This window comes from Hypanus sabinus, chromosome 12 (genome assembly GCF_030144855.1).
Source record: "Hypanus sabinus isolate sHypSab1 chromosome 12, sHypSab1.hap1, whole genome shotgun sequence".
Classification (NCBI taxonomy): domain Eukaryota; kingdom Metazoa; phylum Chordata; class Chondrichthyes; order Myliobatiformes; family Dasyatidae; genus Hypanus; species Hypanus sabinus.
In genome coordinates this window covers 78,480,149-78,505,430 of record NC_082717.1, presented here as the reverse complement: position 1 = coordinate 78,505,430, position 25,282 = coordinate 78,480,149, and the positions used below count along the sequence as shown (strand labels likewise).

Sequence of the window (25,282 nt, the reverse complement as noted above, 5' to 3'; positions counted from 1 at the left end):
TTCTCGTCATAGGGTCCAATGGAATTTTGACAAGATGCAGAGCTGGGCTGAGAAGAGGCAGATGGAGTTCAATCCAGAAAAGTGTGAAGTGCTATACTTCAGGTCAAAACAAGGTTAATAGCAGAGTATTGAACAGTCCGAAACGCTGCCTGTTTATTCCTTTCCAAAGGTGCTGCCCGAGTGCCTCCAGCATCTTGGGTGTGTTAATTGCATAATATTTTAACATCAATTATCAGAAAGTAATCCACTTTTGATGCACTGAAATCAAGTTAGATTTTTTTTAAAGAAGTGACTGCAGATGTCAGAAATCTAAAATAAAAACGAAAATTTTGCAAATACGCACCCGTCTACAGAGAGGAAAAGACAACATCCCAAATTGACGATTACTGTGGCCGGCAGCGCCGTCTGTGCATGCACTGCGCCTGCGTGCGCCCACCCCGACCAGCTGAGCCGGTCCGCCAGTTCCTGCGTCGGGAAAGCGCCTGCGCGTTGAGCTGAGCTGGCGACACGAGTGACGCAGTGTGACGCGGCGCGACGCGGGGGCCGAACAACCCCTCCCACCGCCGCGCGATGGCGACCTAGAGCCCCTGCTCCCACCCACCCAGTTTCAGCCAGCTCTTGGCCCACTGCACACGGGCGGCCTGGGCCGCGCAGCCTCGCGTTCGGGTGAGTCGTGAGTCGGGCCGTTGTTCGCACCCGCTTAGTCGATCCTGTGCTTCTGGGGTGGGGAGGCGGGCCGGAAGGTGAGTGGGAGCACCCGGGGCCGCCGACCCGATACTGATAGGAGGCTGGAGGGAGTGGAGTGGCGAGACGGCGTTGGGGGTGGGGTGCTGAGACTGCTGGAGAGAAGGACTGCGGAAGGTACAGGTGTAGGGAGCAGCACATGGTCTGGATCGTGTCACAGGTGAACTCTCTCCCCACCACCACCACCACACACACAGGGTTACGGGACAGGTCACTGTCTTGCAGAATTGTACCTTCCCGAATGGGGGCACGCTGCGTTCAAAGCCCCACTGATTTATTCTACATTGTTTACTGCTTCCGAAGTGCCCCACCGGACCTTAGAAGTAGAACAACACACACACACATACAAAATGATGAAGGAACTTAGCAGGTCAGGCAGCATCTATGGAGAGGAACAACAGTCGACGTTTCGGGCCGTAGATGATGCCTGAGCTCCTCCAGCATTTTGTGAGTGTTGATCTGGATTTTCAGCATTGCAGAATCTCGTGTGTTTATGACCTTGAACGTATTTTGAGTCGTTATAAGTCGTTTTTTTAACAAGTGCTGTAATTTTTTGTATACAAGGAAATGGTTGGGGGGGGGGGTGAACACTTATCTATCCAGCCAATCAGAAATTACTTTAGCATCGTTCCATCAGCTGCCGGACATAAACACAAACATGCACACACCCGGGTGAGTTAAAAATCAAGGACAGTTTGAATAAGCGATGAAAAAAACTCCATCCTCCTGACCTTGGTGATCACAACCTATCTGGAAATTACTTTAGCTGTGATAATTTTATGTTACATGGATATTTTGAGCAGCTTAATCTCTAACAGCCAGAAGTAGATCTAGCTCTCATTTGAAGCAGTTTTCTGAATTAGCATCACAAAAATGCAATAAAATAAAAGCAAGACTAAGGCCACCAGGCCTTTCAAGCCTGTATTGTTAGTCTATATGATCATGGTTGATCTATACTAGTCTCCTGTGCCAGCTCCTCAGAGCCCCAAAGTCTTTAATCCTCCAAATATTATCTACTTACATCTTAAAAATCTACCTTAATGATCTAGCCGCCACCATTCTCCAGACTAGAGAATTCCAGGGATTCACTACCCTCCCAACCATTTTTATACCATGGAGTTTTACCATTAACCGAGGAGTCGGTGGACCACAGGTTAGGAATCCTTACTCTATTTTTAGAGTTTTCTGTGCACCTCAGTTTTAAATGAACAGCCCCTTACCTTGTAAACATGCTCTTTTATTCATGAGTAGCTTACTAATGAAAACATTTTGAGCTCTCTTAGGAGTTTGCATATTTAAATAAGAGATTTCTTCTAAAATTCCAAGGAAGCCAAACACATCCTCGGAGTTAATCTGGTATGTCTTCTTGGAACTCTCTCAATGCTATGATATCTTTATTTTTACTAAGAGGAGCAAGCAAGTGTTCAATCTTAATGTGGTCATAAACCACAAAAAAAAAGGCAAAGTCTTTTATAAAGATCCGCTATCCACTAGATCACAAACCCAGATGCGGTATTGCACCACTTGAAATTTGTCATCCCTTGGTTCTTAATTTGTTGAAAATCATAACAAGATATATTGTGGAAACAGCCCTACAACTGACAATTAATGTCCCATTTACATTAATCCTACATTAATCACACATTTTATTCTCCCCACATTCTCATCATCTTTGTCCAGATTCTACCACTCATCTGCATACTAGATGCAACCTGACAACCCACACCTTTGATTTTTTTCCCAAATTCCAAAGCACCTGGAGGATTCCTACTCAATGACATCAAGAATATACAAACTCCATGCAGACAGCACCAGAGGTCAGGTTCAAACCCAGGACTTTGGCACTGTGAGGCAAACCCTACCAACTGCATGATTGTTGGGACAAACCTATTACAGTGGGTATATATGGTCAGTTTAGAACATGACTGTCAATCTCTAAACCTTGATCAGATTACACTTTGACAGTGATCTTGAAGGTGTAAGAGTCCCCTGTCCTAGCTGGTTAATTAGCAGGATCGATGTGGGTGGAATTTCACATTTATGTAGAACATAGAAATCTACAGCACATTCAGACCACAATGTTGTGCCGAACATGTAACCTACTTTAGAAACTACCTAGAATTACCCTACTGCATAGCCCTCTATTTTTCTAAGTTCCATATACCTAAGTCTCTTAAAAGACCCTATTGTATTCACCTCCACCACCTTCGCTGGCAGTGCATTCCACCACTCTGTGTGAAAAAACTACCCCTGACATCCCCTCTGTACCTTAAAACAATGCCCACTTGTGTTAGCCATTTCAACCCTGGGAAAAAGTCTCTGGTTATCCACATGATCAATACCTTTCATCATCTTATACACCTCTATCAGGTCACCTCTCATCCTCCTCTGCCCCAAGGAAAATAGGCCGAGTTCACTCAACCTACTCTCACAGGACATGCTCTCCAATCCAGGCAACATCCTTGTGAATTTCCTCTGCAATCTTTCTGTAGTATCCACATCCTTCCTGTAGTGAGGAAGTGCTTTCTGAGTGTCTTAGTGTCAAGTGCTTCCCTTCACATTTGATGCCATTATCTGATGTCAATATACTAATGCTGACTCTTGTTTACTTGGTACTTGTTTATCTATTCTAGAAAACATTTAAACTAACCACATCCATCCGACTTCCTACTCAAATTGATTTCAAAGGAGTATTAATAAATAATATTTCATAGGTGTAAATAGTAAATTATCTATTTTGCCCAAACTGTTTGTGTTATGCAACAATTGAATTGTAACACAATTGTGTAATTTTCATAATATTTTGCTTAACCTAAAGTAATTGAATTTTATTAATGCTGCATTACTAGTCTTTTTGTGCTTTGTATTTTTATTTGAAAACTTGAATCACAAACATGTTTCCATTGGAATTGTGCAAAAGTGGGAGTGAGTAGATGGTGTTGCTAATGTAGTGATCATTATAAACTCCAGGCTATAGCCAGAACAAATTTGATGCCCATTACTTTGATGTGAAAAAATAATTCATGAAGCAGGAAAACTATGTAGCCCTTCAAGTTCCAGATACTACATGAACTAAACAACATAACCTGTTCTGCTCACAATGATACAATCTTTATTTTTTGATGACTTAGTTTTGAGACAGAGAGTTATGTGAGATATTATGCAGTTTGCTACATTAGTTTCTCCTCTCTGGTTTAAATTTTCTCTCCAGGGAAAGAAATAACATTCAGTTTATGACTTGTACCTGTACAGGAAATTGGTGTTTCAGGCATGCAAAGGCAAAATATGTAACTTATCAGCCACTTTCATTGTTAACATTTGGCTCTCTTCAGTACGCTGAACAATGGATATTCACATGTATATTCAAGGAATACCCTGTACAAATACTCAAACATTTTCAGATCTTATCAGCCAAAATTGCTTAAGAGTTAATTTAAACACTGTTCTACTGACCTCATCAGAAAACATTTCTTTAACTGAAACAATGTAGTGGTCTATAATTATTTGACATGAACTAAATGCTTGAAACTTCACTGTACACTCAACATTTGAGGGGGGGGACATGGTAATGTAGTGGTTAGCACAACACTATTACAGCAGCCGTGACCTAGGTTCAGGTCCCACTACTTTCTTTTAGGTGTTTGCACATCCTCCCTGTGACTGCATGGGCTTTCTCTGGGTGCTTTGGCTTCCTCCCATGTTCCAAAGACATATGGGTGCAAAAGTATTCAAAGTGCATTTAGTATCAAAGTATGTATGCAGTATACAACCCTGAGATTCGTCTTCCCACAAACAGCCACTAAGCAAAGAAAACCAGTAGTGGTACATTAAAAGCATGGGATTTTTTTGGGAGGAACACAAATTGGGAGGAGTAAACCATTCGACCCTCAAATCTCATTTAGTAAGATTATGGCTCACCCAATTGTAGTTTCATCACTATTTTCCAGTCTATCCACTGTAAACTCCGAGCTCCTTGGCTTTCAAGTAGCTGTCCTCAAGTTTCAAACACATGCAACAAATTTGAATCCATGTCGTATGTTGAAGAGTGTTTAGAGGATTCACACATGTGAAAAAAGAAATTGCTCATTTCAGTTAGGCAGCCAATTTCTAACCTTGTCGTTATCTCACCTCTACAACATGGGGTTTTGCTTTCCAGAAGGATTGTTTTTACATTTTGTTCCTCAGGACATCTTGTGTTCTTTCTCCTCCCTGGTGCAGTAACACTGCATTAATCCTGTGTGCTAAGTAGTGTCAGATTGACAAATTTTCCAGATAATTGAATGTTATTCTTCATTAATACTCCTACACATTTTTAAATCTTTTATTCGGAATGTTACACAGTATTATAAATAAGTTCCCAGTGAATCTGCTAAATTTAATGAGAGTGAATGAAATGAGATCCTGCTCACCATAATTAGAGAGTAAGGAATGAGCTCCCTTGGAGTCAAGAGAGAACAGAGTTTGAAATGAAGAGCATGTTTTAGCAATTATTTCATGTATTCTACAAAATTTAGATACCTGGGCAATTGTTTTTTTTAGATTTGTTTTCTGTTTTGTCACTTTTATTTAAATTTTTATATGTCTTCTTGATAAGATGTCTTTTTTGCTCTCTTAATTTGTCAGTGGCCTTCAGTCATCTTAAAGTGTGTGCAGGAATGGAGTTATAACAGGATAGGAACCAGAGTGCCAGAACAGATAGTGGAGAGGTTGTGGAGGCTGATGTTGGTAAGTCCAGACAAAGTCAAGAGTCAATAGGTTAAGCCTGGTGCAACTAATATCCCAAGCTATGTATATTTCAATGCCAGAAGTATTGTAAGAAAGGTGGATGAGCTCAGGGCATGGATTGGCACATGGAATTGTGATATTGTGGCCATTAGTGAGACTTGGTTTCAGGAGGGGCAGGACTGGCAGCTCAATATTCCAGTGTTCCGTTGTTTTAGACCTGACAGAGTGGGAGGTACTAAAGGGAAGGGGTGGCATTACTAGTCAGGGAATATGTCATAATAGACAATAGGTGCAGGAGTAGGCCATTTGGCCCTTTGAGCCAGCACCGCCATTCACTGTGATCATGGCTGATCATCCACAATTAGTACCCCATTACTGCCGCCTTCCCATATCCCTTGACTCCGCTATCGTGGCAGTGCTCTGTCAAAATGATTGGAGAATTTGTCTAATGAGGCTTTATAGGTGGAACTGAGGAATAAGAAAGATATTATTACATTAATTGGATGATGTTACAGACCATCCAACAGTCCGTGAGATTCAGAAGAACAAATTTGTAGAGCGATTACAGACTGTTGCAAGAAACATAAAGTTGTTATATTAGGTGATTTTAACTTTCCACATATTGACTGGGACTCCCATACTGTAAAAAGACTAGATGGGATAGAGTTTGTCATATGTGTTCAGGAAAGTTTCCTTAATTAGTACATAGAAGTCCCAACTAGCAAGAGTGCGATACATGAACTCCTGTTAGGAAATGAGACAGGGCAGGTGACACAAGTTTTTTTTAAGGGAAATACTTTGCATCTAGTGATCATGGGGTAAATGCAAGCAGCCTTTTTCTGCTGAGGTTGGGTGGAACTACAACTAGAAGTCTTGGGTTAAGGGTGAAAGGTGAAAAATTAAGGGGAACATGAGGGGGAACTTCAGTCAGAGTCGTGAGAGTGTAGAAGAAGCTGCTAGCACAAGTTGTGCATGTGAGCTCAATTTCAATGTTTAAGAGATATTTGGATATGTACATGGATGGTAGGGGTATACAGGGCTATGGTCTCAGTGCAGGTCAATGAGACTAGGCAGTTTAAATGGTTCCATATGGACTGGATGGGCTGAAAGGCCTGTTTGTGTGCTGTTCTTTTCTATGACTGATCTGACAAAGGATCTCTGACCTGAAAAATCAGCTCACAAACAAGAGATGACCCCCACCACCCTGAACACCCCAAATCTCCCTTCCCCTTAGACACGACCAACCCCCTCCAATCCCAACTCTCATCCGTGCAGGGTTTTCACCATTCCCTCTGACCTTCCCCTCTCTGAGGCAAAACGTTCTGTCCTCAGTAATGGCTCCACCTTTGTTCCCCCTGCACCCCACCTCAGTGAGTTCCATGCATGCCACAACGCTGAGCTCTTCTTCCGCCTTTCCGTCTCTGAGCCTATTTCTTTGGCAAGGACTCCACACCCCGCACTGATGACCCCTTCTCCAGTCTTCAACCCTCCTCCCCTTCCTGGACATCCCACCCTAATGTTCTGCCTGCTCTGGACCTTTTCATTACCAACAGCTGACAGGACATTAACCATTCTAGACTTCAAGACTCCTCTCTCCTGTTCCAACCGCACTCCTTCCAAACGTTCAGCTCTCCACTCCCTCTGCACCAATGCTAACCTCATCATCAAACCTGCAGATAAAGGGAGGTGCTGTAGTAATCTGGTGTACTCTCAGACACCTCCTCTTACTTACTCCTTGAACAGGACCTCACTGAGGAACACCAGGCCATTGTTTCCCACACCATTACCAACCTTATTAACTTTGGGGATCTCCAATCCACCGGCATCAATCTCAAAGTTCCTGCACCCCGCACCTCCTGTTTCTATCTACCTCCCTAAGATCCACAAACCTGCTTGTCCAGGTAGACACATTGTTTCATCTTGTTCCTGCCCCATTGAACTCATATCGACATAACTCGACTCTGTTTTTTTCCCCCCTCCCCGTTTCAGTCCCTCTGTACCTACATCAGTGACATCTCACTTGCTCTGGATCTTTTCAATGATTTCAGTTTTCCTGGCCCCTATGATCTTATTTTTACTATGGATGTCCAGTCCCTAAGCACCTCTATTCCCCACCAGGAAGGCCTCAAAGCTCTCTGTTTTTTTTTGGACACTAGACCTAACCAGTTCCCTTCACCACCATTCTCCTACACCTAGTGACACTTGTGCTCACTCTAAATTTCTCCCTTGGTTCCTCTCACTTCCTTCAAACAAAAGGGGTAGCCATGGGCACTCGCATGGGTCTATGCCTGTCTGTTTGTCGGCTACATGGAACAGTCTTATGTTCCAAGCCAACACTGCACTTTTCTTTCGTTACATCGATGACTGCATTGGTGCTGCTTCCTGCACTCATGCTGAACTAGTCAACTTCATCCACTTTGCCTCTAACTTCCACCCTGCCCTCAAATTCACCTGGGCTATTTCCAGTACCTCCCGCCCCTTTATCAATATCATGATCTCTATCTCTGGAGACAGCTTATCCAGCGATGTCTATTACAAACCCATGGACTCTCACAGCTATCTGCACTGTACCTCATCCCACCCTGCTACTTATAAAAATGCCATCCCCTTCTCTCAATTCCTCTGTCTCCACAGCATCTGCTCTCAGGATGAGACTTTTCATTCTAGAACGAAGGGGGATGTCTTCATAGAAATTATTTTCATAGAAAGGGGCTTCCCTTCCTCCACCATCAACTTTGCCCTCAACTGCATCCCTTCCATTTCACACACGTCTGCTCTTACCCTATCTTCCCAACACCCTACCAGGGATAGGGTTCCTCTTCTCCTCACCTACTAACCCACCAGCCTCCACACCTAGCACATAATTCTCCAAAACTTCTGCCACCTCCAACAGGATCCCACCACCAAGCACATCTTTCCCTCTTACCCACTTTCTTTCCGCCGAGATCGCTCCCTACATGACTTCCTGTTCCATTTGTCCCTCCCCACTGATGTCCCAAGCAGAACAAGTGCTACAACTGCCCCTACACCACCTCCCATTCACCACTCAGGGCCCTAATCAGTCCTTCCGGGTCATTTACTGCGTTCAGTGTTCCCGGTGGAGCCTCCTGTATGTTGGCGAGAACCAGTGTAGAGTGGAAACCTGTTTCAGCAAGAATCTACGTTCTGTCCGCCAGAACAAGCAGGATCTCCCAGCAGCCACCCATTTTAATTCCACTTCCCATTCCCATTCTGATTTGTCCATCCATGGCCTCCTCCACTGTTGTGATGAGGCCACACTTAGATTGGAGGAACAACACTTTGGATTCTGTTTGGTTAGCCTCCAACCTGATGGCATGAACACCGATTTCTCAAATTTCCAGTAATATCTCCTCCCCCCCCCCCCCCCCCCCCGCCCTTCACCATTTCCCTTGCCCTTTTCCCTCTCTCACCTTATCTCCTTGCCTACCCATCGCCTCTCTCTGGTGCTCCTCCCCCCTTTTTCTTCCATGGCCTTCTGTCTCTTTCACCAGTCAACTTCCCAGCTCTTTACTTCATCCCTCTCCCTCCACATTTCACCTATTATTTGGTGTTTCTCTCTTCCCTCCCCCACCTTTTAAATCTACTTCTCAGCTTTTTTTCTCTAGTCCTGCTGAAAGGTTTTGGTCTGAAACGTCGACAGTACTCTTTTCCATAAATGCTGTCCGGCCTGCTGAGTTCCTCCAGCATTTTGTATATGTTGCTAAAACATCAGCTATTTCTCTTCCTAGAAAATGTGACCTGACCAGCTAAGTATTTACAGCATCTTCTGTTTTTGTTTCTGATGAACCATATGCTGAACCAGCAGGATTTCTGAGCTATGAGACAGCATTAGATTATTGGCATTAACCTTGCCACTAGAAAACAAATTAATAATATTGTCATTGAGTGAATATATTGTACACCAACAAAATGTGTGCAAGTTCATCCAATACAAATTAGATTATCTTTCTTTAGGTCATTTTGGAATGTAGTAAAAAATTAATTAGTTTTTATTTCAAATACTTCAAAGCTGTAGGAATATACCAGTTTTGCTTTCTAGCTAATTTTTTAAATGTATCATTTTCTGGTACTTTTTTTTTTATTCTTTTTCCTTCTAAATTTGAAAACAATACATTAAATGGCTGTGCTTCAGCAGCCAATGTAGTGAAATTTATTACATTGAATCTACAGTGAAGAAACCAGGCTCATCAATATGTTATGATGTTTGTGCTCCATATTCAAGATTGTCTAATATAATTTCCAGTACACATGTACAAAAGAGATTGTTACTCCAGATCTAATGCAGCATACAAAAAAAGAGCACAATAACAATAAAAAATAACAAATATAAATGCATAACATAGCTTTTATACATTGATTGGATGTCTAAAAGGTAATGTCAGGCACAGGAGTGTATGTACAAAAGGTGACTAACAGGAAAATTATGAAATAGTGGTGGTTGGGGGTGTGGAGGTACTTCCTGGGGAAGATAACTTTTTTATAGCCTCCTCCCTGATGGGAGTGGGACAAAGTCCATGAACAGGGCGGAAAGGATCCTTCATTATGTTACTAGCCTTTTTCCGGCACCTTTCAGTGTACATGTTCTTGATGGTGACGCATTGGGCAGTTTTGACTTCCTGTCCACTGTAGTGCAGTTTCTGTAGCATGGCAGTGATGCAGGATGTCTCTGTGGCACATCTTTAGAATGATGTGAGTGTAGATGTGCATAGTCCAGTTCTCTTCATCTGGCTCAAAGTAAGGCATTGGTGAGTTTTTCTGATTGTGAAGGATGTGCTTTTTAAAATATTTATTTTGCAATACAGCACGAGTAGGCTCTCCTGGCCCCTCAAGCTATGCTGTCCTAGCAACCTCCGACAACCCCAATTAACCCTAACTTAATTACAGAATAACTTACAATGATCAATTAACCTACCAACTGGTACATCTTTGGATGATGACAGGAAACTGGAGCACCCAAGGAGCACCTATGTATTCCACGGAGAGAATGGCGCCAGAATTGAACTCCAAACTCCAAAACACCCCTAGTTGTAAGATCATCGCATTTGACTGCAATGCTACTGTGGCCCATGAGAGGCTGTGCAAGATGTGAACTCACTGGAATTTGAAACTGCTCTGCTGCCACTGTAAAGAGGGGTGTAAGTGTGGCAAGTTCTGAAGTCGATAACCATCTTTGTCTTGTTGACATTGAAGAGGTTATTTGCCTGGCATCAGGCCTCAGGTTCTTCCACCTCCTCTCTGCAGGTCATCTCATCGTGTTGGTGTTGAGCCTCACCACTGTCATGTCATCGGCAAACTTGACAATGTGATTGCTCGGGTGTTTGGACATGTAATCATGTGTAAGCAATGGACCCAGCACCCAGCTCCTGGGAGGCATCTATGTTGAGATGATAGGGAGGGAGGAGCGGTTATGCGTCCTCAGCAAATGAGCCTCTTCCTCTTATCCACTCTTCTGCTTTATGCTCCAAACCTTTCTCAGTATTCATCAAAATTCCTCAAACACCTATTGGACGCTTCTTTGCAATAATGTCCCTTCAGTCTCAAATCATGGTGTAGAGTTTAGGTTTGCTTGTCATTTTAATTTTCTGGCTCAATGTCATTTTGGAATCTTTCTCTCTTGTCTCCTGCAGTGTTCTTCTGAAGTTGAACAGAAGGTTGAGGAACAGAACCTAATCTTTTGACCACATTCCAGACTCGTTATTGAGCTCATTAATTTCAAATCACAACCACTGCCCTTGCCACCCTCCAACTGGAGAGCAACTGCTGCCGGTGCTTCTGTCTTTGCCAGTACTTGCTTTTGTCATACCTTATTGTTTTACACTATATCATTTAATCACTTACACCCCTTCCTTTTTTGAGTTTCCATCCCCTCCCCAACCCCATCACTACCTCCGTAAAATCAACTACACTCAATCTATTCATCAACATGAAATATTAACTTAGATTCCTTCTGCCCAGATCATGCTTAATGCACTGAGTATTCTGACATCCAGAAATACTTTATATTAATTATAGATTATATTTCACAGAAAACTTGAAATGTAAAGGAACACTATTCTGTTTGTATTTGTCAGAATCTATTTTAATAGCATAATAGAGTATAATACTGTTGCATGAATAATTATATAGGTGTTTTTGGTAAATAATATTATTCAGTCTCCTTGTTTAAAATAAAGCATTGTTTTTATGTTGTGCACAGTATATTGTACCACCAATGACAATCAAGTCTAATACTATGAAACCCTGGTGTAACGTTTCCTGTAAGATTACGTTTTGGTCTATACCTCAGTTGTTCTGTCCTTCCAGAGGGATATGATTTATTTCATTGCTGTATACAGGGCAAAATTTGTAGTGTGTAATGGGTGTGTATTATGTTGTTGGGTCTTAACTAAATTAACCTAAACTGTATTCGATTTACAAAGAAATTAATGAATTAATTGACGTCATTTTTGAAGAAAGGAGAAAGTGAAAACAGGGAACTACCTGCTTGTTAACCTAATGTCAGTCATGGGAAAATTACCAGAATGTAGAATAAAAGTTTGACATCAGTGCTGTTGGAAAATAACAATAGAATTGAGCAGAGTCAACATGGATAACTGCAAGGGAAAATGGAACTAACTGATCTATTGGAATTCTTTGAAACAATACCAATGGATGTGTATTTGGGTTTTCAGAAGGTTTTCAAAACTGCTCCAAGCAGAAGTTTAGGGAATCAGGTTATTATTTAAGTAAATTTATTATCAAAGTACATATATGTAACTATATACTACCCTGAGCAGGACTGTCCCACTGAAGGTTTTCGGCTCAAAATGTTGACATCCTGCCTAAGGTTCCCAACTCAAAACGTAGATGTCCTGCCAAAGGGTCTTGGCTCGAAACTTCAGCTGTACTCTTTTCCACAGATGCTGCCTGGCTTGCTGAATTCCTCCAGCAATTTGTGTGTGTTACTACCTTGAGATTTATTTTTGAGCAGGCATTCACAGTCAATACAAAGGAAAACAATAGAATCAATGAAAAACTGAGATGGATCAACAACCAATATGTAAAAGACAAATTGTGCAAATACAAAAGAGGAAAAAAAAGAAAAATAAATAAATACATACATACATACTGAGAACACATGTTACAGGGTCCTTGAAAGTGAGTCCATAGGTGGTTCTATCAGTTCAGTGTTGGGGTGAGTGACGTTATCCCCTGAAGGTTTGTTCCTGAACTTGGTAGAGTGGGACTTGAAGGTGCTGTACTTCCTTCCTGATGGCAGCAGCAAGAAAAGAGCATGGTAAGTCTGATCACTTAGCTGTCTGTCTCCCTGCATACTGGCAAAAGCTAAAAAACAAAGTTCCAGAAATTAGGACAACAAAGAGGTGGTCGCAGAAGGCAAAGAAGCAGCTACTGGATTTTTTTTTGAGTTGGTGGACTGGGCTTTATTCAAGAACTCATCTGTGGAACTGAATGACTTCATGGTTATCATGGACTTTGATAGAACATCTGTGGATGTGTGTTCCCACAAAATCATTGAGTCTTTCCCAACCAGAAGCCCTGCATGAACCATGAGATCTGCAATCTTCTGAGGTGCCAGACTAGAGGCATTCAAATCTGGTGACCAAGAAAGTTATAAGAGGTCCAGGTACGATCTCCCGAAAGTCATCTAATGGGTGAAGTGGCAATTCTGGATGAACTTGGATCAATGAAGGATGCCCAGCAGTTGTGGCAGGAGCTGAACATCATTACCTCTTATAAAGTGACATCGGTGACAACAGCGCTTTGCTTCCAGATGAGCTCTGTGCCACCTATGCTCACTTTGACTGTCAAAACATAGAGGAATCATCACAAACTCCCACAGCCCCCATTGATCCTGTGATTTCAGTTTCTGAACCCAGCATGCGAGCAGCCTTCAGGAGAGTGAGCACATGAAAGGCATCCAGCCCAGACAGGATACCTGGCCAAGTACTAAAAACATATGCTGATTAACTGGCTAGAGTGTTCACTAATATCCTTAACCTCTTGCTTCAGCAGTCTGAGGTACAAACAGGCTTCAATTATGCAGGTGTCTTAGAAGAATACTACGGTAACCTACCTCAATGATTATCGTCCAGTAGCATATCCCTCCTATATGCTGATCTGTCACCATCTTTGATTGGGCTGACAACAGTGTTGATAAGAAGCATAAAAGTCATTAAGCTCACCCGGGAGTGAAATCCTGTCACACGTATCACTTGGTTTTACTTTATAGGGGGTGATAGCATTCAAGCTGAGTTTTAGCTGTCAAGCATCCTTCTGTGATTCAAGTTTGGTCCAGAATTGCCATTTCGCATGAGGTCATAGCTGGACCTCTTATATTTACTTGCTCACCAGACCTGCTTGCTACTGATCCAGCCCTCATCAGATTACAAATCTCTTGGTTCATCCACAGCTTTTGGTTGGGGAAGACTCTGAATGATTTTGTGGGGACACACTTATTCACAACTGACATCAGAATCCTCTGCGTTTTTGAACGCGGCCCAGTCCACCAACTTGAAGCTATCTTATAGCCACTCATTTGCCTCCTGTGACCACCTCTTAGATTGTTCTTACCTCTGGAGCTTTGTGCTTTAGCTCCTTCTTGTATGCAGGCAGGAGGAGAAGAGCCAGATGATCAAATTTCCCAAAATGTGGTCTAGGAATAAATGGTAAGCATTCCTAATTGTAGTGTAAGAGTGAGTGAGTGTGTTGGGATCCCTCGTGCTGCAGATGATACGAGAATGATAATTGGGGAGAGATTTTTCTTCAAACGAGCGTGATTGAAATCCCTGACAATGATTTGAAAGGCATTAGGGTAGGCTGTTTCTTGTTTGCTCATTGCGACACTCAATACATTGAATGCTCGCCTTTGGCGGTATGCAAACTGCAGTCAAGATTGTGGAGGAGAACTCACCTGATAAAGCAGCTGGCAATAAATCATTAGATGCTTCGGGTCAGGAGAACAAGAGTAATACAAGACCACTACATCTGAGCACCATGAAGAGTTTATCATGAAATGCAGATCCCACACCTCTCGTCTTCCCTGAATCAGCCATCCAGTCTGGAGCATTGTATCCGGTATGTCTTAGTATGGATTGAAAGTCAATCAACAGATCAAGAGGTCCTTCACAGGTTGGCAATCTGTGTCTTGTGGACACATCCCCAACTATTCATAATCTTTCATAATAATTTGATTGAGGGGACCAAATATAATTTTTCTCAGTTTGATGATAATAAAACCAAATGGGAATATGGTTAGTGAAGAGTATGCAAGCTGTCTTCAAGTTAAATGCGTGAACAACATGTGGATAGAGTACAATGTGGAAAAATGTGAAAAAAAAATAAAGCTTCTGCTTTTTTTAAAATCATGTGAGATTGGAGAAGTATGGATGTTCATTTTTGCATGAATCACTGAAAGCCAAAGTGCAGATGCCTGGGGCAACTAGGACTTTACATGAACAGTTTTCATTATCTTTTAAAAAAAAGGATATTGTAAAAGGAACTGAACAATGTTTCACTAGACTGGTCTCTGGAATGACAGGTCTGACGTACAAGGGGAGAATGAGTTGTCTAGCCTATATTTTGTAATTTTATTTAGATATATGGGCTATTGTCTGGCAACATGTACAAGTCGATTTTGTCCATCTAAGAGTACACAATCATTTTGTGGTTACCATACTTATACAGTATTGAATGACGTTCTTGATGAATTTACAGCCTTTCCCTGCTTAGTTATAATGGTGCAGATTCAAGATGTCCCACATTCAGTGGCTAGCTTTGATAGGCTTGAAGTTTTAGTGAAGGTTCCATAACAGAGTATCATTGCAGAAGTGTCAATAGAAGTGGTTGCTAATTTTCTACAGTAAACTCCTCCCATTGTGTAACTACCAGTTTCTGTTCTTGAGAGACAATGGTGTCTATCTACAGCAGGGTGGTTACATGTTAACAGATTTTTATTCCCTCCATGACTGGTTCTCATTTGAATTAAATACCTATGGAAGCTTTATATATGGGTGGCCACGAGTCAGGAATTAAATTATTTTCCCCAAACTGGAAAACCCATTCAATAAAAGCATTTTTGATCTTCTAGCCTTTTAAATCCAGAATGTATATTGTAAGCAACAATTGTTGAAATTGTGTATATTTTTATTGCAGGAGTTGAACTTAATAAAGGAAGATGGTAAGCAATCAAGTTGTACTGGAGTCAAAAGCAGCCCCTAAAAACCTGTTGGAAGAAATGCACAGGCTCCGCATCTTATGCTACTTCTGTGATGTGACAGTGCAGATAGAGCACCAGGGCAACAAAGAAGAATTTGTTGCTCACAAAGCTGTGTTGGCTGCTGCCAGCAGTTACTTCAAGGAACTATTCCTTAATGAAATGGTGAACACTAAAATTACTATCGTAACTTTGCAAGATATCTATACAGCAGACTTTGCCTCTTTTCTGGATTTTGTTTATACAGCAAAAGTGGAGGTTGAGGCCGAGAGGGTACAAAGAATACAGGAGATTGCAGAGAAATTGAAGTGCAAAGAGCTCGCAGAAGTCTGCAGTCAGGTAAAAGAACAGATTCTTGAGACAGCTTTGATGGACTTGGGCAGTTTGGCTGATTCTCGCGGAGTAGAGGGACAAAAAGACAACAAGCCGCTTAGAGATTCTGTATCCATTCCTTCTCGAAACATATCAACAATGCCTCCTGCAGTGAGGAATTGCAAAGTATCCTCTAGCCAAGACATTTCAGATGAAGAGAAAGATCATGAGAAAGATTTGAATGCAACACCAGCAACCGCCAGAACAAAAAGCTGGGAAAAATCAGATAAGGAAAAGAAAATGGGGAAAACATTAACTGTAAAGGCCAAACGAAGCAGTGGAAGGCTAGCTGGTCGAAAAGTCTTTTTAGAAATTCCCAAAAAGAAATATACTCGGAAATTAAGAGAGCAAGAGAAGGTAAATCAAAATTTGGAAGAAGAATCTGAAAGATTGACTTCTGTGGCAAATAATCAAAACTTTGAAGACCAGGTCAAGAAAGAAACAAGTATAGAAGTTGTCATTGAAAAATCGGATGATGAAGAGATAATGGAAGGGGATGATGATGAAGAAGAGGAAGAAGCTGAAAGTGAAGATGGTGATATTGAATTGGATGAGGATACCAGAAAGACATCTGATGAGAATGAGAAGAAGAGAAGAGGTGGAAATTTCAAATGTGATAAGTGTGAGAAAGACTTTCAGTATGAGAAAAGCTATTTGAAGCACACTGAACAAAATCATGGGATTACTCCAGAAATCTTTTACCGCTGTGAGACCTGCGACCAGACTTTTGAAAATCGCTGCAACTTAAAAAGTCACCAAAGACGCGTTCATATTGACGAACGTCACTTCCCATGCTCACTCTGTGGTAAAAAGTTTAAAAGGAAAAAAGATGTGAAGCGCCATAACCTTCAAGTTCATGAGGGTGGTGGAGAGCGCCACTTATGCTTGCAGTGTGGTAAGGGACTGAGTTCCAAAACTGCCTTGAGGCTCCATGAAAGGACACACACTGGAGACAAACCTTATGAATGCACAGTATGCCATGCAAAATTTTCTCAGCCATCTGCACTGAAGGTGCACCTGAGGTAGAAACATATTATCTAATTACCACTTCAGTAATGTAATTGTTTCATTATTTAGATCCATGATGTTGCAGAGGCTGTTCTATTTATCTTTACCTCATTACAGCAGTATAATTTAACTTAATATTTTAACCAGATTGAGTTCAATCACAAAACTGCAAGATGTTTAGTAAAATTTGAAGTTGAAGAAGTAATCTCCAAATCATAAACAAGTCAACAAAAAAAAACAGAAAACACTGACACAGCAGGTCAGGCAGCATCTTAAGAGAAGCAAATGGAGTTAATGTTTCATCAGGAGTGTCATTAATCTGAAACGTTATCTTCCTGAGACAACTCTTCTTTGTCTCACTAAATAGTTTGCCTGACCAGAGCATTAAAAGTATTTTCCTTTCAGATTTATGACATCTGCAGTCTTTTGCTTTGCATGAACATGACAGACTTTGCCTTTGATCATGCAGTCTATTTAAAGAGTTATGCTTTTGTATTTTTCATATTCCATAGAATTATCAGTTTGTTACAGATACAGTGAAAAGCTTTTGAAAGCCAATACCAATTCTGTATCTCAGATTCAAAATTGGCATTGTCAGACAATGATTTGTTGAGTACAGATTGGGTAGATTGTCAAACACACTTAAATTCAAGGGTCTGGGGATTGGAGAGGAAAGTTACAGGGTATTACTAAGTGGCAGAGTAAACACAAGGGGCAAAATGACTTACCTACTTTAATTATTCTCAAAATGTATACTATCATACTTTATGCTAGCATTCCACCATTACCAATCTTGAGACTTTGGATCTGTGATACAGTATTGCTTGAGTGCTTTCTCCAGGAAAGAACAGAAAATAGGAGGTCATAGTCACATGTATTTATACAACATTAGTCTCATAAACTGTCAAAGTGTAAAGGTCTGGATCCTACTTTTAACAGGTAGTAAAATAGAGTAAAGCAAAGAGATGAGACTTAAAGATTCTTGGAAGTGGGGAGGTAGAAAAGACTATGACATTTCAGTAGAGAATTTCACAGGATACTGGTATGGGACCAGTTTTGTCACCTTGTTTTTGTTCTGCTTTATTTAGTTGATGTAACTCTGGAAGATTTGTTGAACATTTAAATGATAATAATCATTGGAAAGAAAGATATTGTAATTACTTTCCTTTAGTCATTTCTCCTAAAAGGTATAAAAAGAGGCTGTATTATTCATTTTGAAATGGAGATTAGTAGATCTTAGTTACAGAACAAAAGTGAAAAATTAAATGTACGAAAAGAAAATTAACTGCTGGAGGAACTCAGCAGGTCAGACAACATTTGAGGTAGAGGAATGGTTAACAACTCAGGTTTCATCAGTACTCCGTATCATTCTCTAATGCTTCCTGGCCCTTGGAGTTTCTCTAGAGCAGAGGCTCCCAATCTTTTTTATGCCATGGAGCCTTACCATTAACAGAGGGGTTCATAGACCCCAGGAAACATTGCTCTTGAGGTTTGTTATTTATTTGCACCTGATTACAGCATCTGCAGTCTCTTGTGTCAACAAATGTTTCCTGATATTTGAAGTTCAGAGCAGTAATCATTTAGGATTATGCAAGTTCTCAAGACTGTATAATTCAGTATAAGTTATTGAATGTCTGATATGTCTGGAATTTTATCTTCAAATATTGTGAATATCTATAGACCATACTGTCTCAAGATTCATTTCTCTTTCTCTATTTTGTGTGAATGTGTGCTCTCTTAAGGGTGCATACTGGTGAAAAGCCTTTTGCCTGTGAAGAATGTGGTGCCAGGTTCACACAGAATCATATGTTGATATATCACAAGAGATCTCATACAGGTAATAATTTATTTCCCTTTTTTTTTAATAAAAGAGTTTTGGTGCAAGTCTATTACAATCTGATATAAGACATAAATCAAGAATTGTGATTAAGCCACATCATCGCCAGTACATTGAAACATTATATGAACTTGTGCTCCCTAGAATATAGAAGGCTAGGAACTGATTTGATAAGAAGAGAAACTTTGTCCAATGGTAGAAGGATCAAAGGCAACAAGATGTCAATTTATAATTAGATTGAGTGTATTCGGATGAGAAGTTAGAAGTTCTGCATACAAAGGTTGAGGAAAATAGGGAACATGCTCACACAAAGTGCAATAAATTCTAACTCAATCTTTAGATGTAAAGATGCTTATTAAAATGTTAATATGAGGTCAAGGGGGAGTGGATATTGATGTTGGATACTGGATATCTTTGTTTGGATTGATTGATAGTGTGGGCATGAGAAGCTGAAAGGCCCACTTCTTGTATAGTCAATACTGTTCAAAGCCACTGATACTTTATGTAGTTGTACTAATTTGACTTTATCTTGCAGGTGAAAGACCTTTTATGTGTGAAACATGCGGGAAAAGTTTTGCTTCAAAAGAATATTTAAAACACCACAATAGAATCCACACAGGATCAAAACCATTTAAATGTGAAATCTGCTTGCGAGCCTTTGCACAAAGAAATTCTCTTCAACAGCACCTTAGAGTTCATACAGGTGTGATTTGATTTTGTTTTAACTTTATTGTTATCAGTCTCTGAAAACTTCTTGTTACAGTATTTCCTTAAAATCCGATATTAAATCAGAAATTGAGTAGATTTTCTAAAGATATAAAATTATTTGTATTTTAAGTTTCACAACCTTAAGAGCAAAGAAATAGTGAAATTTTAGTAATGAGAGTGGAGTGGTTTGTTAATTTTCCAAATGTTATTTGTACTAGATACCTTTTTTAATCTTCCGTTCAGGAAATTCAAATTAATGCATCAAGAGCCTGTACTAGTAAAATTTTATCTTGATCTCATTATTGCTGGGTAAGCAGTTTTCTTCCAGCCCTATCCAAGTAGAAGCAATTAGGTGAATTCAGCAGTAAGTTAAATATGCCTCACAAAATTTTATATACCAGATTTCATAACTTCTGCCTGCCACCCAGTCGATTAGCACACTAATTGTGGCCACTATTGAAAAGAAGAGGAAATTCAAGTAATATAGTGCCTCACCATAAAAAAAATGGTGTATAGAAAAAGTAATGGTGTGTGGCTAAATGGACTGCTCTTCAAAGAATTGGTGACTCAAAACAATTTGTTTGTTCAATCACTATAAAGTGTTTTTTCCCCAGGTGAAAGGCCCTATGGCTGTGACCAATGTGGCAAACTGTTCACACAGTTGAATGCGCTGCAGCGGCATTATCGGATACATTCAGGGGAGAAACCTTTCATGTGCAGTGCCTGTGGAAGGACTTTTACTGATAAATCCACACTCAGAAGACATGCTTCAGTAAGTATCCAAATGATTCCAAATTGTATGAGGCTTTTTCCCCCATTAGGCACTATTCGCAAATATACACCTTCCTGGTTCAGGAATAACATGCACTACCAATGATCTTCTGGTTTAAATGGAAATAAAATCGATTCCTGCTTACCTGAATTTGCATGCTCCCATTTCCCAACAAAGCTTTAGCTCAACAGTTTTAAGATTTTAACAAACATAATTTGTGATCCCTCTAGAAATTCATATAGCAGTGTATATTTATAAACATTCCCTATACAAATATAGGACAACATTTGTAATGGGAGATTGTGAGGAGCTCAGGTAGAGGTATTTAAAATGATAAAGACAATAATTAGAATTTGTGGAAGATTAGTACTAGCTTCATTTAAAAGATATTTGGGAAAGTACAGGTTGGAAATGTTTGCAGGCAAGTAGGTTTCCCCCGCCCACCCTGTATGAATGCATTATTCACTTCATGTTGAGGAAACCGTACTTTAAACTTGACCTTATTCTTAACAGGTCCACGACAAGACTGCACCGTGGCAGTCCTTCGTCGTCACTTTGGACGAAGGCTCCAAAAAGGGACATGTTCGAAGTACAGACCTCCAAGCATTTGTTGATTGTGAGCAAGTTTCCCCTTCTCATGCACAAGACAACACAACATCTTGTACAGAGTTGATGAGTGATCAAAATGCTGTAATGCTCCATGGAAACATCTCCAGTGGACATGAACATGACAATTCGGGATCATCAGATTGGAGGGCAGCTGATCTGCCTTCCATCACAATGGTAACTCAAGGAACCTCCATGGCAACCACATTTAATGAGCTTGCAATGCTTCATGCACCAACAGATTCAGTACAGCCTCACCTACATACCTTGGCTAATGTTGAACAGTTAGGTGCAGCAAATTCACAAAGTCTGGTCCTTGACAACAATACATTGGAGAAAAGTGGGACTACCAACACCAGCATTGTGACAACGATTTCAGTACCTGCCTGCTTAGCTATGACTAGTCACATGAATAACATGTTAACACATGCAACAAGGGTTGGACAAATGCCAAGTGGAACTCCGGTCGCTATATCTGCAGGCTCTCCACAGTTAACTGTTATGCAGAGTGTTAATCTGCCAGTGTTGCAAAGTACTGTAAATGGAGTGACCAATATTCAGATGTAAGGTATTAAACAGATCTGCTGTTTCCTTCATCACTAGACTTGTGGACTGAATTTTAATCTAGATTTTGAAAAGGATACACAACAATAAATTATCACATTTTGGTTATCTGTGAAATGCCTGTAACTTTTGCTCATTGACTGTATTCTTGGTGAACTGAAGCATCAACAGCACTATTTTTTTTTACAATTTGCTTTAAGGCTCAGAAGTTGCTATTTTTTGTGCTTCCACTTTTTCTGATACTGTGTGATGAGGTTGCATTATAATTAATTTAGATTTTTTTTAAATCAAGTAAGTTATGGTAACTAAAGCAACACATACAAAATGCTGGAAGAGCTCAGCACATTTGGACCTAATGAAGGTTCTCAGCCCAAAACATTTGACTGTTTACTCTTTTCCATGGATGCTGCCTGACCTGCTGAATTCCTCCAGCATTGTGTGTGTGTGTGTGTTGCTTTGGATTTCCAGCATTTGCAGATTTTCTCATGTTTGTAGTTATAGTAACTAGTTAGTTTATTAGTTTTAAAGCATCAGATGATCATTTACTTGTGATTTAAGTCCTTCAGAAATCATGTAATGGTAATTTTGAATTGTCCCTCAGACATTTTGGGGGAAGAATGGCATTAATAATGGTATTTCACAAAGTACATTATTATTTGATACCCATTGTTGCAAAATGGGGATGTTTAGGTTTTTGACAGCAAGCAATATGAATGTTTTTGAAGACCATAGCATCTCAGACCCAATAGCCTTACAATATGGGTGTGCTTTCTGAAAATCCCAGATTTGCCACTGTGGAATTGCACATGCCTTTTAATGCTGTGTAATAGTTGAGAACTTTTGGGGAAAAGATGGTTATTGTTCATTTATGTTTTTATCAATAATGTCAAAATACTAAACATGGTCTTAATAAATTGAACATATTTATAACTTTACAGATTGGCACTAATGTTCTGAAGCTATTGATGTGTTGAAAATGATGATTAAGATGTACAGTATATTAAGTAATTTTGAATGTATTAGCATATAGAAAACGTGTGTTAGGAGAAATTTATGAATCTGTATTTAACTTTAATCCATGGTTTCACTGTGCACAAATACCCTTGCAGAGAGTTGCAAATCAAAATTGTATTTGTCTTTTTAAACACTTTACAGACTATCCGGAATACTGCTCTTGTTGTATTTGTGTAAGCTAACATATCAAGCATAAAATGTTCTTAATATTTCATGGGACCCTATGTTCTGCCTCAGATTGTAAATACCAAATTTTTCCTGTCATCAGTGGAAAAAAAAATCAAATTTGTCCTGCCTTTAAACAAACATTTTTACTCATTTAAATCTTATTAGAAACTGTCAATCTAGTTTAGTATTGACAAAACACTGACCTCCCAATCTACTTACCTAATTCATTCAGTGGTTCCCAGAAGAACTGTATTCTTTCTTGTCACGCCATGATCCAGTTATATAAATTTGTAAGTACAAGTGAAAGGCTAATTGGCTCAGAGCTGGTTTGTGTTTTGCAAAAACAATAAATTTTTCAATACATGCCAATAAGCTTGGGTCATTTCAGGTCAATAATTTATACAACTATGAACAATACTACAACAATCCGACAAGCAAAATATAAAACTAACCTGTTTTGTCATCCTCTGCCTCTAGAACTAAAGATATACAGTTTTTTTGTTTCTTCTACATATTAAGGCAGTATTGAAACAAACTAATTAATCTGCATGACATTTACAAAAGTTAAGAGTCCATCTTGTAAGAGCTTGCCATTATTGTCATTCCTAATTTCTAGTATGCCTTCTCTTCTGTTGACATTATGTAACAAAAAAAATCCATCTGCCAAGCTTCTGTGTCAATCCTGAGCAGTTACAAGATTTACCCCCCCCCCCAATTCTTTTACATCTTTCTTCACATGATTTTTAATATTATTTATCTCCCTTTCACAATTTGCTTTTAATTTCTTTACCTTGTCTGGTTGCAAATGATTTGCAAACTGAAGTTAAACCACAGTGTTATATTGGAAGTTTAGTCCCAAACAATCCATCAGCTGTGCAGATCTTCAGTATTATGGACCATAAGGCACAGGAGCAGAATTAGGCCCCATCAAGTCTTCTCCAGCATTCCATCATGGCTGATTTATTATCCCTCTCAACCCCATTCTCCTGCCTTCTCCCCATAACCTTTAACACCCTTACTAATCAAGAACCTATCAGCCTCTGTTTTTAATATACCCAATGACATGGCCTAGACAGTCATCCGTGGCAATGAATTTCACACTATCTCCCTTCATTAAGTAATTGTTTCTAATACTCCTTTTTAATTTTGAGTACTATCGGATCTGCTGTTCATTGATGGATTCCAAATGCCTCCAATCTTTCTCTCTCTACCTTGTTTCTTCTTTGAAGCAAAATGCATTTTGTGTAAACATCAGCTTTTAAAAAGCTCTAAACAATTTGTTTTTAAAATGTTTGAGTCAGGGATGGTGACATCACCTTATATTCCTAAGTCCCAATGATTGCTGTGATTGAGGGTGTTTGGTCTACTTCAGGACACTACAGTTGAAAGTGCCTTCCACAGAAATTAAGTTGGGGTGCCACGGTAGCATAGCAGTTGGCATGACACTATTACAGCTTGGAGCGTTGGAGTTCAGATTTCAATTTCGACATCCTCTGTAAGCAATTTTGTACATTCCTTCCTCGAGTGCATGCGTTTCCTCCAGATGCACTAGTTCTTCCCATAGTCCAAAGACATACTGGTTAGTAGCTTAATTGGTCATTGTACGTTGTCCCTTGATTAGGCTAGTATTAAATCGATGGGTTGCTGGGCAGTGTGGCTTAAAGGGCCTTTTCTGCACTCTCTCAATTAAAAAAATCAAAAATAAATCAAATGTGACCCGTTTGTCATTAAAAAGAATTTTCATTCTTTTCTCAGAAAAGTTACAGAATCATCTACACAAGGTTATGGGAGCAGCTAGAGTAATAATGACCCAGCACTAAACTGGTTTGTGCAGGCCAGAAGGAACAAAGCATCAAGATTTCAACCAATCTTATTGTTGTAATAGACGAAAATTTAACTCCTGCTACCCACAGCAAATATGTTTATGGTGTATCATGTCCTGTAGTATTGAGCATGGTGAATTATATTAACTAGGTTCCTTTAAGAGCACTAGCTAAGGCAATCTGTAAAGTACATGGGGTGACAGTGTATACTTTTAGTATATTAAAATTATGATGATTGTATCTTTGCATCCTTCTCATCATTTTAGAATAATAAGTGCCTGAAGTATTTGCCTGTTTTATTTATATATATTATGTAAATATACATATAAGCCAAATTTGAATATCAGTGTTATCAGATGCATCAAGAATCTGAAATCTTTCTGATAGTCTTTTTTTGTTGTGCTACCAAAATGCTCAGAGACCAATTATTTATTTTCCATTGGTTTCTGCACAACAAAGGGAGAGAGTAAATTTGTAAAAAAAGTAAAGCCTACTTATCTTAAATAAAAAGAAAATTCAAGGTGAGTTAATGCAACTATTTAAGTTGTACCATATTTTAGACCAGATGTTTTTAAAGCCTCAGTTATCACACTTACAGCTGGAGCAGTTCATCGATATAAAACTGTCCCATTCACCTTTTGCCCTGTTATGGTGTGTAATTTGTATAATTTTGTTGTAATTTTAAATGAAATGGATTTGAAGTCATT

The 25,282-nt window shown here is 39.8% G+C and overlaps 1 protein-coding gene across 3 annotated transcripts; it reads left to right on the top strand.

Moving 5' to 3' along the window:
- Window positions 1-531: 531 nt before the first annotated feature.
- Window positions 532-24,815, top strand: gzf1 (GDNF-inducible zinc finger protein 1). Of its 3 annotated transcripts, XM_059986268.1 has the most exons (7): window positions 568-666; window positions 5,368-5,469; window positions 15,643-17,097; window positions 18,826-18,920; window positions 19,456-19,623; window positions 20,243-20,400; window positions 20,914-24,815. In XM_059986268.1, exons 3-7 carry the CDS (start codon window positions 15,665-15,667, stop codon window positions 21,571-21,573), a joined length of 2,514 nt encoding a protein of 837 aa, XP_059842251.1. In that variant the 5' UTR covers window positions 568-666; window positions 5,368-5,469; window positions 15,643-15,664; the 3' UTR covers window positions 21,574-24,815. The 3 variants fall into 3 exon arrangements, with proteins under 3 accessions (XP_059842249.1, XP_059842251.1, XP_059842250.1); XM_059986266.1 differs by lacking the exon at window positions 5,368-5,469 and having other exon boundaries at window positions 532-666; XM_059986267.1 differs by lacking the exon at window positions 5,368-5,469 and having other exon boundaries at window positions 593-743.
- Window positions 24,816-25,282: the final 467 nt, after the last annotated feature.